The sequence below is a fragment of the Tupaia chinensis genome, unplaced genomic scaffold (genome assembly GCF_000334495.1).
Source record: "Tupaia chinensis unplaced genomic scaffold, TupChi_1.0 Scaffold000230_1, whole genome shotgun sequence".
NCBI classification, from domain to species: Eukaryota; Metazoa; Chordata; class Mammalia; order Scandentia; family Tupaiidae; genus Tupaia; species Tupaia belangeri.
The window spans coordinates 76950-97646 of NW_006159705.1; the positions used below are offsets into that span (position 1 = coordinate 76950).

The 20697-nt window shown below is 38.0% G+C and overlaps 2 protein-coding genes and 1 pseudogene across 2 annotated transcripts; 1 reads left to right on the top strand and 2 right to left on the bottom strand.

Annotated features, from left to right (window-relative positions):
• The first annotated feature begins 1607 nt into the window (after positions 1-1607).
• On the top strand, positions 1608-2549 carry LOC102470270 (olfactory receptor 2AG2). The gene has a single exon (XM_006148079.1). The coding sequence runs from the start codon at positions 1608-1610 to the stop codon at positions 2547-2549; it is 942 nt and encodes a 313-aa protein (XP_006148141.1).
• A 6130-nt stretch (positions 2550-8679) lies between these two features.
• On the bottom strand, positions 8680-9600 carry LOC102470692 (olfactory receptor 2D3). The gene has a single exon (XM_006148080.1). It carries the CDS (start codon positions 9598-9600, stop codon positions 8680-8682), a length of 921 nt encoding a protein of 306 aa, XP_006148142.1.
• A 10372-nt stretch (positions 9601-19972) lies between these two features.
• Positions 19973-20697, bottom strand: part of LOC102471108 (KICSTOR complex protein C12orf66-like) — a 3148-nt pseudogene continuing 2423 nt past the window's right edge.

Sequence of the window (20697 nt, forward strand, 5' to 3'; positions counted from 1 at the left end):
TATATATATATATATATATGTGTGTGTGTGTGTGTGTGTGTGTGTGTGTATGTGTGTGTGTGTGTACACACATATGTATATGGTATGGAGAAATGGTTTCATATTTAACTGCATGTTCAGAGTTGACTTTATGTCTGTCCACTTCCACGATGCTTAACACTGACTCCTGTCAATCCAAGACTCCTATGTCTTTTCCATGAGATTTGATACCACAGAAGTTTTCGAGAGAGGATGTACCTCCTGTATATCCCTGTGGCCAGAGTGGATGCTAGGACTTGCATAAGTTAGAGTGGAGATCTGAGTCAAAGAAAGAAGAGAGGGAATAAGATGGTCTTTTGCAATTTCTCCTCAAAAAAAACACCCTAATATCCTTGAAAAGTGCTCATCTTATATCCTTGAAAAGTGCTCATCTTTTATAATATTTTGAGTCTTCCTAGGCACACAAAAAAATTTGGTGCAAGTCGGTGGTGTGGTAGTGAAGGTAGATGGATCCCACATGGCTAGTTGTGTAGTTTGAGTCTAAGACTTGGTGACTTGAAAAACACACTGACCATGTGTGCACGCATGTACAGAGTCCTGAGAGGAGAAAGGATTGTGATCTCTGGCAAGAACACACAGTTAATAGCAAAACAAACAAACAAAACCCATCTGTTTATCTCTAAAGCAACACCTCCTAAAAATATACCATCCTATGGTCTCAAACAGTCCAGAATCTCTGGTCTCTCAGGCTCATGGAGATGCCAAGATGGTAACTAGGGTGGACGTACATTAGCTCTTGTAATGAGATTTGTGTCTGTAACCTTGAATGCCGTGAACAAAAGTGAACATTTGTTATATGAAAAAAAGCAGATGTACTTAATTGAAACTAATTTTCTGTACCTGTTTGGAGTTTCATATTCAAAACAGGTCTATGTTAAAACATAAATATTTAAGCTATTAGTCAAACTTTATACTTAAAACACAGGAGCAAGAATAGGGGCATGTGAAGCAGAATTTTTCTTTATTCTTCTTTTTTTTTTTAGAGGTTTTTACTATAGGGCGCGTACACTCACCAGACAGACAGAGACAGAGACAGAAAGCGAGAAAATACCCCCCAGGAGGGATGGCCACGCCGCAATCCCTTCTCCTCCTTTCTCCTCTTGGGATCTTGGACACACACGCACAAGCGCCAGGCATGAGTTTAAGCCACCGGGTCCAAGACTCGAACCATGGTTGACTACTATGTGGGAGTCCAGTGACATAGCCATTACGCTAACTGCTGGTCCCAGGATTTTTGTTTATTCTTAAGAGAGAGCTTATTTTATCTTTCTGGAAAGATACATAGTCAGGTTTGATGTTCTGGTGAATATTTTTATATAACTGTCTCCTGAAGTTAACTATTATTGTTATTCTCATTCTTCATATAAATGGCTCTTTTATTAATTATGGCTAAGAGTCAGAAATTCAGATATTAAAAGACAAAGTCAGTTACTCATGAGAAATGTGTCATTTCATTGATTTCTTCTTGGGTAACCTATGGGGCCTCTGATATCATAAAACTGTGTCCATATCAGCAAAAATTCACTTAGAATCCATTTGGTTCTAGGCAACTGAAGAAACCACATAGCATGGAGCTCTGGAACTCTACCTCAGGAAGTGGCTTCATCTTGGTGGGGATTCTGACAAACACTGGATCTCCTGAACTGCTCTGTGCCACAATTGCGGTGCTGTACATGTTGGCCCTCACCAGCAATGGCCTGCTGCTCCTGGTCATCACAATGGACACCCGACTCCATGTGCCCATGTACCTCCTGCTTGGACAACTCTCTCTCATGGATCTCCTGTTCACATCGGTCGTTACCCCCAAGGCCTTTGTGGATTTTCTAAGCAGAGAAAACACCATTTCCTTTGGAGGCTGTGCCCTTCAGATGTTCCTGGCACTGACTCTGGGTGGTGCAGAGGACCTCTTACTGGCCTTCATGGCCTATGACAGGTATGTGGCCATTTGTCACCCTCTGAACTACATGATCTTCATGAGGCCAAGGGTCTGCTGGCTCATGGTGGCCACATCCTGGATCCTGGCATCTCTGAGTGCTCTAGGACATACTGTGTATACCATGCACTTCCCCTTTTGCAGGTCCTTGGAAATCAGGCACCTGCTTTGTGAGATCCCACCCTTACTGAAGTTGGCCTGTGCAGACACCTCCAGATACGAGCTCATGCTATACGTGACAGGTGTGACTTTCCTCCTGGTTCCCCTTTCTGCCATCATTGCTTCTTACACACTAATCCTGTTCACTGTGCTCCACATGTCTTCAAGTGAAGGCAGAAAGAAAGCCCTGGTCACCTGCTCTTCTCACCTGACTGTAGTTGGGATGTTCTACGGAGCTGCCACATTCATGTATGTCCTGCCCAGTTCCTTCCATAGCCCCAAGCAAGACAACATCATCTCTGTTTTCTACACAATTGTCACTCCAGCCCTAAACCCTCTCATCTATAGCCTGAGGAATAAGGAGGTCATGGGGGCTGTGAGGAGGGTCTTGGGAAAACAGTTGTTGCCAAAACAGTGAACCTTTTAGTAAGGGTACATGTCTTGCCTTGACCATTCCTTCTCCAATTCAAATTGTTATACTCATCTATTTTTTAGGATATTCTGAGGTGATATATATGTATACTTTTCAAAATTTCCCCTCATTTTTTACTGTCTCACAGTGTGAATAGAGATATTAACTTGTTTGGCACATGTCACTCTGGCCTTAGAAGCACATGATATAAAATGCTGTGACAATGGTTAGGGAATAAATGTAAATTAATTAAAAGAAAATATGTCAGGAAAAAAAAAACCACAAAAACTGTTTTTTCTTTCCATAGAAAAGCATTAAAAATATTTATTTGATGACTGCAGTAAGCAATATAGCCCTAGCTAGGTGCTACTTTATAGTATGTTCATTCTACTCATTGAGGTTTATGCCTAAAGTCAGACTTGGGTTCATGGATATGTATATATCAGCTGTGCTTGCTATTCAAAATATTTAGATTAATTAAAATCTTTAGTGAATCAGTAAAATTTGGGGGGGAAAGGGCATAGAAAGCAACCATGGATTCTAGTGACAGTGTGGGAGGTGGGTGGGAGATGGTAGAGGGTGAGAGATAGGGAATTAAGGAAGGGAAAAAAGCAAAATATACAGGAAACAAGAAATGGAAAATTACTTGTTGACGATAACACGTATGTTGATGTGCTTGATTGAGCCAATATACAGTGTATTCTGCATGGAAAATTTCATTTTGTATGATACAATGATGTATAGTAATATGAATGTAAATAAATAAATTTAAATTAAGAAACATGACTGTAGGGGGAAAACAAAAGCCTTGAACAGGTGTCTTAGATTGTGTGATAGAGCGTTGTCCCAATACATTACCACAGAGTCAAGGTAGCAGATTAAATTTCCATTTCCACATCATGCAGCAGTGAGAAACAGCAGCAGTTATGCACTGACCAAACTTCCCTAGTCTTTTAGCATTAGAGGGGGACTGCTCTCTTCACACCAGATTCTTAAACTATTAATAGAGAGAAAGATCCACAGAAGACCTTCCAGTTGACTAAGCATTTTTTAAACAAGCAGTGGAGAACAGTAGATATATAATTGCATTAATATCCCAAGTCTGAGGAGAAATTCATAATAATCATATACCTAAAGATAGATAACTACATCATGTTAGTGAAAGGGTAATGGGAACTGGGCATTTCTACTTGGAAACTTTCACAGAATCTTTTTGAAATGGGGCATTTTTACAACTCCTAAAACTAAAAATAAAATAAATAAAACAGGATTGAGAGTATTGAGGTTTAATGCGAGAAGATAAAATAACAATGAGAGAAATCTGTTTTACATAATGTTTGGATTTTTTAAATAATGTGGCCTTATAGCTATGTGGATGTGTTTTCAAACACCTGAATACTGCAGAGTTCATGTTCTTCAGGTGAGTTTATATGTGTATGTATATGCATATATATGTAATATATAATATTATATATACCCTGTGTGCACAGGAAAGGAAATATAAAATATAGGAGTCACTCTAGGTAGGTTAACTCTACTTTATTGCTATCATTTTATTTATCAATGTGGAAAGAATTTCTGGCAAAAGGTGAGAACTTAAGTTTGTTAAGTGAAGACCCCAGATCCCTTGGAAATATGAAAAGTTATGATGCTGTATAGTGCATTTCAGGGAGACATTCAGAGTTACAGAAACACTGAGAGTTTAAATCATAATTAGCAAAAAGTACAGCAATAAGAGTTTGGAGCAGCATTTAATAGACCCCAAGAGACACTTTATGTCTGACAGAAGGCTGGATTTTTAGCCCATCACTGTGGATTTAAGAATGTGGAAATAAGGACCAACAGTTAGGGTCATGGCTATGTCGCTGAACTCCCATGTAGTCAACTGTGGTTCAAGTCCTGAACCCAGCGGCTTAAATTCACACCAGGCATGTGGAACCGTGTGCTCAAGATCCCGAGAGAATGGAGGAGAAGGGATTGTGGTGTGGCCATCCCTCCTGGGGGGTGATTTCTTGCTTCTGTCTCTCTGTCTCTCTCTGTCTTTCTGGCAAGCACACATGCCCTATAGCAAAAACTTCTCCAAAAAAGAAAAAAAAAAAAAAAGAACGTGGAAACAGAATTTCCTTGTTCTTCATAGATCATGTAGTAGATGAAGGATGCAAGAAGAATATTCAGAGAGATTAATCAATTATTTTTATCTTGGGCCAACATTTTCAGAGTGAGTTTACTCTGCCTGGTGTTGCATGGGGTGGTCCATTTCCTCAGAGAAAAACTGCAGAAAATAGGTTTTGAGAATTGTGAAGTGGTGGTCACACATTTCCAAGATTAATATTCTATTTAATTTTTTATTTTAATTTCTTTTATATGTGTAATCACATATATCACTTAGCTTGTAAAGTGAATGTTCCAACATGAGTACATTTTTCATCAGTTTAGTTGGTGATACTATACATATTATCATCAACAGATCATAACTCATTTGTCCCGTAAATGTCTTGCCTCTCTATTTTTCTCCTTAATGTATTTCCTCAGACTCCCCCCATTCTCTCACCCTCTTCCCACAGTATATCTGGTATCTATAATCATTTCATGTTTCTATATCCTCTAGTCATTCAGTTTTGACCATAGAGGGTGGGGACAGTCAGTATATATTAAGTGGAGACATACAATGTCTCTCCTTCATAGACTGGCTTACTTCACTCAACAGTAAATCTTCCATATTCATCCACTTTCTGTCAAAGGCCAGGGTCTTGTGTTTTGTGGCTGAGTAGTATTCCATAGGCTATATGTGCAATGCTTTTTTAATCCATTCCTCAGTTCGTGGGCTTTTGGGTTGGTTCTATATCTTAATAACTGTGAATAATGCTGCAATAAACATAGATGTTCAAGCACCTTTCTGACTAAGCATTTTTCCACCCTTTGGATATATACCAAGGAGTGGAATTGCTGGATCATGTGGTAGTTCTACTTGTAGATCTTTGACGAATCTCTATATTGTTCTCCACAGTGGCTGGACCAATTTACATTCCCATCAGCAGTGTAGGAGAGTTCCCCCTTCACTACATCCCCACCGGCACTTACCTTTTTTTTTATCTTAGTCATTCTGACAGGGGTTAGGTGATATCTCATTGTTGTTTTGATCTGCATCTCCCTTATGATGAGGGATGTTGAGCATTTTTCAGGGGGGCGGGTACCAAAACCTGGGAACGAGGAGCATTTTTTTATATGCCTTTTGGCTATACATATGTCTTCCTTAGAGAGTTGCTTTTTCAGCTCATTCTTCAATTTTTTAATTGGGTTGATCATCTTTTTCCTGGTAAACTGCTTGAGTTTCCTATGTATTCTGGTTATCAGTCTCTTATCTGAAGCATAGTTTACAAAAATATTTTCCCATTCCAAGGACTGTTGATTCATGCTAATTACTGTGTCTTTTGTTACGCAAAAACTTTTTTTTTTGAGAGGTTTTTGCTATAGGGTGCGTGCACTCGCCAGACAGACAGAGAGAGAGACAGAGAGACAGAAAGCGAGAAATCATCCCCCGGGGGGATGGCCATGCTGCAATCCCTTCTCCTTCGTTCTCCTCTCGGGATCTTGGGCACACACACACACGCCCCCAGTGTGAGTTTTAAGCTACCGGGTCTGGGATGCAAACCGCGGCCGACTACGTGGGAGTCCAGTGACATAGCCATTACACTAACTGCTGGTCCCTCATGCAGAAACTTTTTAATCTGATGTAATCCCATGATATATCATCTTTTTTACATGCTGTTGGATACAATTTGCTAGTATCTTGTTGAGACTTTTTGCATCTATATTCATCAGAGATATTGGTCTATAGTTTTCTTTCCTTGTCCTGTCCTTGTCTATTTTAAGGGTGATGGAGGCTTTATAAAATAAATTTTGAGAGAGTTCCATCCTTTTGGATCTTTAGAAATAACTTGAGTAGAATGGGGTTAACTATTCTTTAAAATTTTTGTAGAATTCAGAGGTGAACCCATCAGGACCAGGACTTTTCTCTGTTGGGAGGTTATTTATTACTGATTCAATCTCATGGCTTGTTATGGGCCTATTCAGACTTTCTATGTCCTCCTGACTCAACCTTGGTAGATTAGATGTGTCCCGGAATTTGTTCATCTCACCCAGGTTTTCTTGTTTGTTGACATGTAGTTGTTCATGGTATCCTCTAATGATGTTTTGTATTTCTACTATGACTGTTGTTATATTGCCTGCTTCATTGAAAATTTGATTTACCTGGTTCCTTTGTCTCTTCTTAATTAGTCTAGCTAGTGATGTGTCAATTTTAGAATTAAACTTGATATGAATTTCAGGAAAAATCTCAAAAATACACAAATACATGAAAACTAAATAAACTACTACTGAATGACTTTACAACTACTAAAGAAATAAGGACTGAAATAAAAAGATTAATGGAAGCCAATGATAATGAGTACATGACTTTCCATAATATTGGGACACTGCAAAAGCAGTCATAACACTTAGTCCATTCAATTTTTAGCTTTCAGAATGAAGCTCCTAAAAACTCTGTTCATTCTCAAATCTGCTAACAGGGTAAAGTAGTTAATCTGGTACATACAACCCTGTGCAAAGAGACCAACAGATGGTGGAATGGTTACATCACTGGACTCCCATGTAGTCAATCTTGGCTAGAGTCCTGGACCCAGTAGCTTAAAACTCACACCAGGCGTGTGTGCATGTATGCCCAAAATCACAAGAGGAGAATGGAGGAAAAAGAATTACAGCATGATCATCCCCCCGGGGGGTGAATTCTTGATTTCTGTCTTTCTTTCTTTCTCTGTCTTTCCAGTGAGTATACATGCCCTATATAAAAACATTTCTCTTAAAAAAAATTTTAAAAAAGACCCTGAGCAGAATATGATAAAACTAGTCAATTTTGTGACAAGACAATGAAAAATTTATTCCCAAGTTTTGTTTCCTACCATACATTTCTTTCCTTTTAAGGCACTAACTTACTATGTCTGTGCTTTTGCTTTAAAACTGTATACCCTACTCATACACCAAGTCTCATTTCCATGGAGTCATCTTCATGAAATGTTCCTAAACTTTAAATAAGCTACTACTGGGGCCAGCAGATGGTTAAAGGGTTGGACTCCCTCATGGTCAACTATGATTTGATTCCTAGACCCAGGTGGCTTGAAACTCATGTCAGGTATATGTGTGTGCATGCCTAAAATCCCAAGAGGAGAATGGAGAACGGTTTTCAGTGTGGCCATCAACCCTGGGGGGTAATTTCTCATGATCATTCTCACCATCTCTCTCTGTACCTCTCTGGTGTATACACCCTATAGCAAAAGGAAACTTGAAAAAGAAAAAGCTATTGCCTTTAATTTTATCCCCACAGCATTCTTTTGATCTTATCTTAAAATACTTAATTTTTAATTGCACTTTTATCATTGTTCTCTTTGCCTGCATTATCTGTTAGTGAATTTCCAATTATTTATTTATTTATTTATTTATTTATTTATTTTTTTTTTTTTTTTAGGAGAGACGAGGAGTTTTTGCTATTGAGTGCGGAACCAGTTTCCAATTATTTATTTATTTATTTATTTATTTATTTATTTTTTTTTTTTTTTATGGAAGAGACTGAGTTCTACACATATTGTGGAGTCTGGGAACAGAGTTTGCCCAGAATAGTCATTTAATGAATATAGAAGAAAATAAGCTGAGGCAATAAAGTGGGGGAAGAAAAGTATGAGAATATTGCATCCATGTTGTAATCTAATCACTTCAGGTTTGAATGTGTGTAAACAATCTTTCTGCCCTCACAAATGGATTAATGAGGGCTCCGCCTTTATGCATAGATGAATGTCACTATGATGGAATTATAAAACCAAGCTTTCTCTTGCTCGCTCTTACCCTCTCACCATGTGATACCCTCTGCCACATTATGACACCACAAGAAGGCCCACAGCAGATGCCAGAACCATGCTCTTGGACTTCCCAGCCTTCAAAACTGTGAGATAAATAAACCTGTATTCTTGGTAGGTTACACAATGTATGGTATTTAGGTACAGCAACAAAAAAAAGAATGAAGACAATCACAATGTCCCAAATACTTTTTTAAGTATCAGAAATCACTGCTTCTGAATGAAGACTATCAGCCTGTCAGCTTCCTGAGAGCCCCTTTCACATCCTTGTTCCTCAGGCTATAAATGATAGGGTTCAGCATGGAAGTCATAACTGAATAGAACACTGAGATGACCTTATCTTTTTCATTCATTGTCTTGGAATTGGGTCTCATGTAAGCAAATATTCCAGAGCCATAATAGAGAACCACAACAGTAAGATGGGAACCACAGGTAGAGAAGACCTTGAGCCTCCCCTCCCCAGACTGCATCCGGATCACAGTGGAGATGATATGCCAGTAGGAGACAAGGATGAGGGAGACAGGAGCCAGGAGGATGACCACACCCATTGAAAAGAGAGCCATCTCAGCATTGTAAGTGTCTGCTGAAGCCAGCTTCAAAAGTGCGGGAGGTTCACAAAAATAGTGATTAATTACATTATCTCCCTGGTAGGGGAGACACAGTGTAAATGCACTGTCCACTGAACACACAAAAGCCCCAGTTATCCAGGACACAATAGCCAACTGGATACAAACGCTTTGTGTCATGATGGTGGAGTAGTGCAGGGGCTTGCACACAGCTGCATAGCGATCATAGGACATCACTGCCAGCAGTACACACTCTGTACACCCTGCTAGGAGGAAGACAATGATCTGTATCGAACATCCAGAAAAGGAAATGGTTTTCTTTCTCACAAGGAAGTGGACCAACATCTGGGGTACAATGCTTGTAGAGAAACAGAGGTCAGCAAAGGACAAATTCTTGAGAAAAAAGTACATAGGTGTATGAAGTCGAGAGTCAGTTTGAATAAGGATTATTATCAACAGGTTTCCAAATATAGAAAGAAGGTAAATGATCAGGAAGACACAGAACAACAAGATCTGGATCTTGGGATCCTGTGAAAGTCCCAGCAAGATAAATTCAGCCACAGAAGTTTGGTTCCCTTCTCCCATTGATGTTGCTTCCTATTTACCTGTCATCAGGGAGAGAGCAGAGGCATTCTGAGTTTTTGTTTTCACAAACTTCATAAAAAAACATGGTGTAAATTAATACATTTAGTTGAACTATTGGCTTTCAGTGGCTTCCTAGTTGGTGTTTGTTAGCATTAAGATGTATGCTGTTGGGACCAGCAATTAGCGTAATAGCTATGTCGCTGGACTCCCATGTAGTCGACCACGGTTCACGTCGTGGACCTGGTGGCTTAAAACTCACACGGGGCACGTGTGCATGTATGCCCAAGATCCTGAGAGGAGAATGGAGGAGAAGGGATTGCTGCGTGGCCATCCCCCCTGGGGGATGATTTCTCACTTTCCCTCTCTCTGTCTCTCTGTCTGTCTGGAGAGTGCACATGCCCTATAGCAAAAACCTCTCCAAAAAAAAAAAAAAAAAGATGTATGCTGTTGTTTCCAGAAATTTACAGTGTTCAAACATGTGTAGTTCTCTGATCTACTTGGAAGGCTACGTATCCCACTCTGTATGGTTTCTTAACTAACTCCAATGTCAAAAAAGTTAAGTATTACTGAGTTACTGTGGAAATACAGTAGGAGAATTTGATTCAATTTCAGTTTTACTTCTCAAGAAATACTTATTGGTTTCTTATACTTGCCAGAGAGACATGTATTAATAAAGAGAGAGGAAGCTGGGGAAAGTACCCCTCAATGGGGGGTAATTTCTCATGATCATTGTCATCTCATGAGTCATGCCACCCTCAATTGGGTATAGGTCTTTCACAATGACATATAGTCATACCATTTCTACTTTCCATCAGGATTTGGGTCATTCATGCATACATGCTTGGCATGTTTTTCAAGGTGGGGCCAGGATGTAAATCATCGTCAGTCATATGGGGTTCAGTTCGTAGCTGGTCCAAAATACTTTTTATTTATCTGGATTAGCACTCTGAGAATGAAATGAACTTACTCAATTAATAAAAACTCCTACTGCTTTTCAATTTCAAAATACCTAACAGCTCATCACAAAACAGAAGTCAGTGACAAATTTGTTTATAACAGTAGAAGGTTCGGCCATAATTTGGAGGGTCAAACAAATAACATGTGACATTTCTTCTTGCTTTTATCCATAATGTTTTTCTTTTTTAAAAGTTTGTCAGAGGTCACATGTGCTTGCCCAAGACAGAGAGAGAGAGAAACTTAAAAAGTACTGTCCACTGGCAACAGTCACACAGCAGTACCCTCTACTCCATTTCTCCCTTCTTTCAGGAGCTTGGGCACATATGCAAATATGCCTGTAGTGTCTTTCAAGCCACTGGGTCTGGGACTCAAACTATGCAGTAGGCCATGTGGGATCCAGCTACTTTAACATCACACCACCCGCTGGCTCCTCATAGTGTTTTTCTCTAAAGAGGCTTTTAAAATAGAAATCCAAATGGGAGAAAGGAAGAAAATCAAAATTTATGTCCATGACCCATAATTCTTCTCTGTATAAATACTTCACAAGGCAAGAAAAGTAGAGATGACTATGGTGCCACTGCATAATGCTGAAGCCTATAAAAAGGCCTTGGAGTTTGGATACCTAGTTGACTTCAACAGATTAGTTGCACCTACAGGAGTGCCTATGATCCTGGTTAGTTAGAAGGTTGAGAGATTGGAGGAGAATATTGCAATGTGAAGACCTTATCTAGAGTCTCTCTCTTTCTCCTCTCTTTCTCACTCTCTTTCTCTCCCCCTCCTTGTCTCATACAATAAATAAATAATAAAGAAGAAAAGTAGCATAAAAATGTGACATTCAGAAATGAAACATAATTAAGACTTGAACCATGGTCAGTCATATGGGAGTCCAACACCTCAACAACTCCACACCACCTGCTGATCCTCCAGACTCTTTTCTTATACTTTGTTTCCATCAATTTTGACACAGTCTCAACTCTTCTTTAAATATTTCTTTCTTTCTATTTTCTCTGGAACATCCATTACGTTTCTGTCAGTTCTTTTGTTCGTTATGTTTTCAGATAACTCACATCTTTTAAGTTTTTTCCTGATTTATGCTTTTAAAATATGTTTTATGTCTTTTCATCCTTCAGTTGAATGTTTTCTCTTTTCCTGTCTTCCTGTTCATGAATACTCTCTTTGTGTGCATCTAATATGTTGTAAAACCACCTTTTGTGTTCTTTTTTTTAAACATTCCGTTTTGGGTTCTAAAATCCTGGGGATTTTTCATAGTAGTGTTAAATTCTCTGGCTTGTTATCTAATATCATGGATATATTTTAATTCACAATATTTTAAAAGCTATGTCAGGTAACTCCAATATTGGGTTTCCTATTTGAGTTCCTATGATTTATTGTCTTTTTTTCTCTCTCTTTTGCATTTTTAAAATTTTTTAATTGACACTATTAAGTGTACATATTTCATTAAAAGACAAAAAAAGATTTTTGACTGAGAAAGTTTTAAAAACAAAATAACATAACATCTTAAGTAAACAATAGTTAACATCAAACCACATATTCAGTAAGTGTGACAAAGTGAAAGTCATTGATGGCTATGTAAATCTAAGTCTCATCACATATCTCTAATGTCAATACAGAAAAACAATAAAAGCAAACACTCACCAGGGCTAACAGTTTACTGTGGTTCAAGTCCTGGACCTGGCAGCTTGTTTTCTCACTTTATCTCACTCTCTCTTTCTCCCTCTGGTGAGCACATGTGCCCTATAGCAAACTGAAAAATAATCAAAATGATAAATAAAATAAATAATTACTAAGAAAAAAAGCTACACCAAAATCAATAGTTTGTTATAAATAGAAGGTAGAGAAGCTTATGCTTTACCTGAATTAGGAAGGAAAAAAAAAATCCCATAAACAGCAAATTATTTCTCATAATGGTGATGTAAATTTCCTCAGAAAATAACAATGTGACAAAAACAGAGAAAGAGGAAAAACTAGGGTACAGCTAATGAATGAGTTACAGTCACCATCAGAAAAAGAAAGTTCTCTTTAAGTGGAGAAACACTGGAAATGCGTCCCGCAAGTTTAGAACACTGACTTTGGGGAATTGAGAATGTGTGATTTAAGGAACCAGCATTAGAAAGGCATAATTTCTGAGATAAGTTTAAGGGGAAAGTGGAAGCAGAAGAAAAAAAAAGAAATATGGGAAACCTAGAGTCCTTGAAAGAAAAAAAGAGAGTTAAAAATCAAGGGCAACACAATATTACTTCCCCCCCCAAAAAAAAGATACATTATCTTTACCTTCTCCATCTCCTGTATTATGGCTGTTCCTTCTAATAAAGGAATAAATATATTTATCCTATTTCCCTCACTTTAAGCTCTTGAAATTGTGTTTTTTATTTCCCAGTGAATCTATTTTACATAATTCAAAGTGACCTTTCTTTCTTTCTTTCTTTTTATTATTATTTTTAATTTTTAAGAGATTTTTGCTATAGAGCACATGTGCTTACTGGAGAGAGAGAGAAAGACAGAAAGTGAGAAATCACCCTTTGGGAGAATGGCCATGCCACAAGCCCTTCTCCTCCATTCTCCTCTCAGGATCTTGGGCACCAAGGCACACATGGGTGGGTTTTAAGCCGCCAGGTCTGAGACTTGAACCACAGTCAAGTACGTGGGAGTCCAGCGACATAACCATTATCCCATCTCCTGGTCCCCCAAAGTGACCTTTTGGTGGCTAACCATATTGTTTTTGCTTTTAGTTATCTTGCTTGACCTGTCTTTAGTCACATTTAAAACTACAGATACCTCCTGAAGCTGCTCTCGTTTGTCTCCCCTTGTACTTCTCTTTATCCTGGTGCCATCTTTTCTTTTCATTTATGGTCTTTTTCTTTCTGTTTCCCTCTTTTCCTCACTTTCTGAGTCTATGCATTTTCTCCACATAACTCACCTGCCATTTTGACTTCAGTTATTTAATTGTTGATGACTCTTCAGTTTCTACAAAGTGAATGAGGGTTTTTTCAAAAATAATTCTAATTTACATATCAAAATTTCTATTGGACATCACTGACAATTCTTGCATATATTACAGAAATAATAGTAACAGTGATGATGATGGTGATAGTATAAGTTTTGATGATAACTTGGTTTTAATATGTGCTCTATGAGTTAATAAATTATCTTAAATTAGGTAAGATAGATATATCTCAGTTTCTACATTTCTAAAATGAGATATCAGTGTCTAATTTTCATTCATTTGCTGCAAGGAATAAATGTAGTCATTTTCATAAGCATAAAGTTAATATTTGACATATGCTAAATTTTAATTATCTAGAATATTAGTAAATATGTATTATTTATTATACATACGAAGATACTTTACATGCATTTTCCAATTTAACTTTCAATTACAACCAAAACTTTGATTTGTTTCTATAACTTATATTCTACACAGATACTCCTGGTGATTTTTTTTTTTTGTATTGGTGCTAATAACACAGTTTCCTATACTAAAAGTGAGTTTTTTAATTTATTATCTCCTTTACCTTCCACATATTTGACAATTAAAGATTAATAAGATATTCACCTCAGAAGATTCCAAATCTCTCTTCTCTATATTCCCAGTGTCACCAACTTATGTCATGACCCCATAGCTGCTGTTTATTTTAGCTATCACCTGACTCCTATATTGCTTCCTCCAACTTATTCACATATAATACAATAATCTTTTGAAAATGCTGATCTTTTCATTTTCAATCCCCATTAAACCAACTCAATAACCCTCCATTACTCATAGAATTTAGGCCAAATGCATATTCCAGGCCTTGAACATTTCTGACTTGCTGCAGATGTCTGCGAGGCATTGCCCCCTACTTGCTCTTAGCCAATGTCCTGTCACACTGAAAGGTACACGCACCCGTGCCTCTGCCAACAGTGCTTCCTCTCTGGATGTTTACTTCTTGCTTTAACAAAATGATAAATTACCAGTCATCCAACGCTACTTTCCCCTACTGCCACCTCATTCTAGTTTTCACTGACTTCATTAACCTGAGTTTTTATTTCCCACCCCTGTTCTCTAGGTTTTATACTTATCACATAATACATCTTTTACATCATACTATACATGCCTGTTCAACTCACTCTTTTAATATTTTGTGAATTCTTTAAAGACAGAGTCTATTTGTGATTTTATCTCCATTGTTTGACACAGATTAAGTTTTTAAATAAATATTAATCGAATGAAATTAATAAATTCTTTTTTTTTTTGGTTTGGAGAGGTTTTTGCTATAGAGTATGTGCACTCACCAGAGAGACAGAGGCAGAAAGCAAGAAATCACCCCTAACCCCCAGAGGGGATGCCCACGTCGCAATCCCTTCTCCTCCATTCTCCTCTCAGGATCTTGGGCACCCATGCACACGTGCCCAGCGTGAGTTTAAGCTACCAGGACTGGGACTCGAACCACGGTCAACTACATGAGAGTCCAGCAACATAGCCATTATGCCAACTGGCAATTGGAAAAAAAGAAAAAAAAGTACTGGGTCTTACAGTAGCAAAAATCCCTCAAATAGTTGTCTTATTTGTGACCTTGACTTTATATTAATTTCTAGACCCAGTTCTTTTCAAAATCAAAAGAACAAATTTTCCTGTAGTCTCCCATCCACAAGAGATAGGTAAAGTTTAAATGGATAAGGCAGGGAAGTATCTGACAGGGTTACATTTGCTGGGAGATGAAGTCAGTGTGAGAGGCAATTACTCTAGAGATTTTAGTAATCTTCTGTGTCGAGTCTAGTCCCTGCTAACTGGAACAGGGGCAGAATTTCTGTACTGAGTTCTGCGTAAGAAGAGTTACAGATAGTTCCATAGGAAAAAAAGAAAAGAAAGGAAGAGAAAGAAAGAGAGGGGAAGGGAAAGGAAGAGAAGAGGGAGAAGGAGGTGCTGGAGAGAAAAAGACCAGTTCTTTACCAACCCTGCAGAAGCTCCTGCAACTACACAGCACCCTTGACACATTCCCTGCTCTCTCACCCGGCAGGCTGAGCTGAGGTGAGCACAGGGGTCACTGGTGGGTTTAGGACTGAGTTCAGGATGGTGAAATCTGCAGGCTGTATACTCAAGTCCCACTAGATAGTTTTCAGGACATCTTTATTCGTAAGCATTCAGAATGTTTCTCCATCCTAAACATTTATCAACCATTTATCTCAAAGACACAAACCTAAATTCTCCAGGGCCCAAAACAGTAGATTTTCCTAAGAGGAATTTGTTTAAAATGAGGTCCTGAGAGCTGATGTAAACAGTGCATTCCCATGAGTTCTCACTTCATAAGATACCCTGAAGTATTTTATATTATGTTTATACACACAAGGCAACATTTCTGAATCTCCCCTGGTTTCGAACTTTCTTTAAAAAAGAGAAAAACTTAAATTGGTGCATAGAATCAAAAAAAATATATATATATATAGCTTATTATAAGTGTATCAATTTTCCACACAATCACATCAAATTCTCTTTGCTCTCTTATTGCCTTTCTTAACCTCGTAAGTAAATAAAGCTATATTTTATTGCTTATTAAGAGAATTTATATTATTATATCAGTTGCTTTTTAATTATACTAATTAATATTTAGAGACTTAAAGAAAAAATTGAAAAAGTATTTTAAAAGCTAAATTAATTGCAAACTTTAGGTTGTTCAAAACATTATGTGCACTTTGATTGGATTAGCAATGAGTTTAGATAATAATCTCTTAATCAAGTAGCCCTGAGGTTGCCAAACCTCCCAGCATGAAGAATAGCTTCCCTTGTTTACTAAAGTGTGCCATGCATTCATTTTACTGTTCACCCTTGGGTTGCAGTTTATATGTATCTCATCAGCAAATGCACACATTACAGACAGACTACATGGAATGATCCATGTGGAGTGGAACCAAGTCTTCCAGCTGATAGCCACATCAGTTGCCAGACATGTGTGAGTGTTAAACCTTCAGGTAATTCCAGTCCCCAGTTTTGAAAGACTCAAGGTGAACAAGTAGAACATAGACAAACTCCAGTCTGAGTCCTGCTCAAACTGCAGAGTCATAAGCAGACTTTAGTTTTGGAAGCTACCAAATTTGAGGATGATTTGTTACATGGAATTAGCAAGCCAAAACAGGAAATTTAAATTATAATGAGGTACTATCATCAAGCAGAATGGCTAAAATTTAAAATCCTGGCAGTACTGCATGTTGATGAGGTTATGGAATAATCTGAACTCTTATACATTGCTAATGGGAGTGTAAAAATTGCATATCCTTGTTTTGTCCAGTTATTAGAGAAAAAGTTTTCAGTTTTTCCCTATTCAGTACAACATTAACTATAGGTTTTTCATATATAGCCTTTATTGTGTTGAGGCACATTTGATCTTACACCTAATTTGTTGAGTATTTTTATCATAAAGGAATGCTGAATTTTGTCCAGTGCTTTTTGCGCAACTATTGAGAGGATCATATGATTTTTGTCCTTCATTTATTTGTGCCATATCATATTTATGGATTTGTACATGCTGAATAATCCTTCTGTTCCTGGGATGAAATCCACTTGATCATGGTATATGATCCTGTCGATGTGTTATTGGAGTTAATTTGCTAGCATTTTGTTTAGGAGTTTTGCATCTATGTTCATATATCAGGGATGTTGACCTATAGATTGTTTTTGTATCTTCAATTTGTTTTGGAATCGGGGTAATACTGGTCTCGTGGAATGAGTTTGGGAGAATTCTTTCCACTTCAATTTTTTGGAATAGTTTAAGGAAAATTGATATTAATTCTTTGAAGCTTTTATGGATTCAGGAATAAAGTTATTCAGTCCTAGGCATTTCTTTGTTGGGAGACTTTTATTAATTTTTAATTTGCTGTAAGGCAAGTGTGCTTGCCAGAAAGAGACATAGAGAGACAGAGCATGAGAGAGAGAGGGAAAGATAAATCACTCCTGGGGTGGGGGCCATGCAGCAATCCCTTCCCTTCAGCCTCCTCTCTGGATTTTGAGCACACATGTACACATACCTGGCATGCTTTTCAGGTGCTGATACGGAATTCAAACACACAGTCAACACTGTGGAATCCAGCTGCCTTAACTACCACATCACTGGCTTTCACTGTTGGGAGATTTTAATTAGTGAGTCAATTTCTTTAGTATTTACTGATCTATTCAAGCTCTATTTTTCTTCCTGATTCAGTTTTAGTACATTGTTTTGAAGAATTTATCCATCTCATCTAAATTTTTCAGTTTGTGAGCATATAGTCACTCATAATAGACTCTACATATCTCTTGTATTTCTGTGGTTTCACTAGTAATGTATCCTTTTTCATTTTTAATTTTACTTAATGTAGTCTTTTTTTTTTCTTTTCTTAGTCTAGCCATCCCTTATCACCCAGGTATCCCCAAAGCTGACCCTGGGCACTTGTGGGAGAGCATCTTTTTCAGGAAGTCCACTCTTCTGTTCACAGCCACAGTGTTGGAGTCCCTGGAGAACTCAGAACCCTGCATGCCCCTAGAAGTGTGATCACCTGTGGCCTGGCTCTGGCCAGGAGGAAGCAGCCTGGCAACCCAAGCAGCCCACCCACCTCTGGCCCCTGGCCTTGAGCTGAGTTGAGCGGAGCTGAGCTGAGCACCACTGCCCCAAGTTCCTGGAGCTAGGCACCCACTGTGCAGACTAGTGGCCCAAAAGCGAGCTCTGGACATGATGCAGTAGGCATGGAAGTTGAGAGGACCCACTCTGCACACCCAGGCTACCCACATGCACCCTGACCCCCTATTGCCCAGCCTTGCACTGAGTAGAAAATAAATCAGCAGCCAGCAAAATAAAATTAAAATAATGGCTGAGAATTTCCAAAATAATGGAAAATATAAAACAAAATATACTAGAAGGTCAGAAAATACAATATGTATAAATAGCGACACAAAACAAACAAAAATAAATAGACATGCTATAATCAAATGTATGAAAACCAAAAATAAATAGAAAGTCTTTGAAGACAGAGAAAAGAAGCAGTACATAGTGGTGAGGAAAGAAATAAATACAATAGACTTTCCCCCTGAAACTATGTAAGCCAGAAGACAGTGGAATGATGTCATTAAAGGTAGAAAAAGAAAAAAAAAAAAAAGGAAAACACTGTCAACGCTGAATTTGGTAAGCGTTGAAACAAGACAGATTTGACCACTACTTTTCATACAAGCTTTGAAGGAACTAGCAAATAATAATAACTCAGTTACTATTTAGGGCTCCTTTTTATTCTGAATCAATAGCTTAGAGGTGAAGATCTCTATAGTCCATTAAGTCTCCACTGATTGATCTACTTCCCCATGAAGACCTACAGAAGTAAAGTGATAAGGCAGCATGTACTAAGATTTAGTGCTACTTCTAAACATAATTTGTAGAAGGCAGACCTGAAATTTGAGTTCAGATGTACGTAAGTACTAAGTTGATTGCTCAACCATGAAGCAATCTTTTGACTCCACAATTGATTTTTAACAAGTTTGAGCTATCAAGGCTTTCATTTTGATTTCATAAAAGTAAGCTACCTTGCATGTGTATCTAAAAGTGGGTGAAAAAAAAGTCAAGATTCATGCTTCCTAAAATTAAAAATAACCAGGGAATGGAGCCAAACATGAACATACACTTCAGCAGAAAATTGATAAATGAAAAGTCAAGCAGATAATTGCTGAAAAAGGAAGAAACCCATGATGGCTTATGCTGACTTTAAAACAGAGTGAAAAAATTCAAACTTTATTAAGAATAAAAGGAAATGCAGTTAGATATGTAAAGAACCCACTGGTATTAAAATTGCCATGAGGGTCTTATGACTGTCAAAACATGATGCTATCAATCTGCCTCATATTCAGTTTCAATAACACAGAAATTTCTTACCACAACCCCAGTTTTGACCCAACAATATTAATTTGTAGATCAGAATCATAAAACTAATAACTCCATGCTAACTTTCTGTTTTATGAGAAAGAAACATACAGTCCTTAATTCTAAAAAGGCCATTTCCCAGTTACTCTCCCAGGAAAGGGACTAGAGAAGGTATATGGAATTGCATTATAACATGTTTAGAACAATTTAAAAAATGCACCTAGAAAGAAAAATCAAAGGCCAATATTCTAAAGGAAAACGAGAGGAAATATTAACACTATTTTTCTGTACCATGGAGATACATGCTAGTCCATGATCACTTCCTGCATTACTTTTTTGGATGCTTAATTGAATTGGCCTTAATTGCGTAAATAGTGTGGAACAAAATTAGGAAGGATTCATCTTTAATCTAGCTCTGAAAGAAGCATGAATAGATGCAAACTCTAATCACAGACCACTGTAGTTCATTAGAGCAATTTAAAACACAATTTCCACTCTTGAAAATCTTTCACACAAATTCCCTGTGAACTTTTGGACAGGTTTCAGACTTGCAAATCCTTTGGGTTCTTAAAGGCGAGTGAGAGCTCATTGAGGAGAAAAATAAAGTGACAGTCTCTCTCTGATTTATTTGACTCAAAAGTGACAATAGTAAAGTGAGGTTCTGGGTGGGTTAGGAAATAAGTGCTCTGAATTTTGTCATCATAGAAGTGGACCACTATCTCCAGCTGTTCAGGTCAGATGTTCATCTGTCAGGATCATGATGACTTTGGGCCAGTGCATAACCAGCCTGTCACGGGGCAGAGACACCACAGCTGGACACTGGTCCACTCCCTTAGAGGCTTCTTTATAGGAATGAGGGTAGTGATAGCCAAGACCCTGAAAGCTCTTGGAGCCTCAGTTGTCAAAATTTAAGACTACATAAGCAGTGTCATATTTCCTGATGAAGCTGGAAATCTTCTCAAGAAGATCTGGGTTTGCTTTTGCAGTCAATGTTTTCATTTTTGAAGTAGTTCGTCAGCTCAGTGATTCATGAAAGTAAAAGCTAAGCTTGGCAAGGAGGATGTTTTTGAATTTGAATCAGCTAAAGGAAAAGTTGTGGGGGCTGAATGACCTTCTGAGACTGCCCTCCAAATAGATGTATCTTGGTCTCCTGCAGCTTTTCAAAGATCTGGCTCCAGGTCTCTAGCTTGGTGTGAGCACTGTGTAAGTTAACCAGAGACGGGAGGAACTTCTACTCTGAGACATGGGCCTGGGCCTTCAGGAGGTG

Bases quoted from the DNA above. Each gene is read 5' to 3' on its own strand.
- LOC102470270 (XM_006148079.1), top strand. From the start codon at position 1,608: ATGGAGCTCTGGAACTCTACCTCAGGAAGTGGCTTCATCTTGGTGGGG.
- LOC102470692 (XM_006148080.1), bottom strand. From the start codon at position 9,600: ATGGGAGAAGGGAACCAAACTTCTGTGGCTGAATTTATCTTGCTGGGA.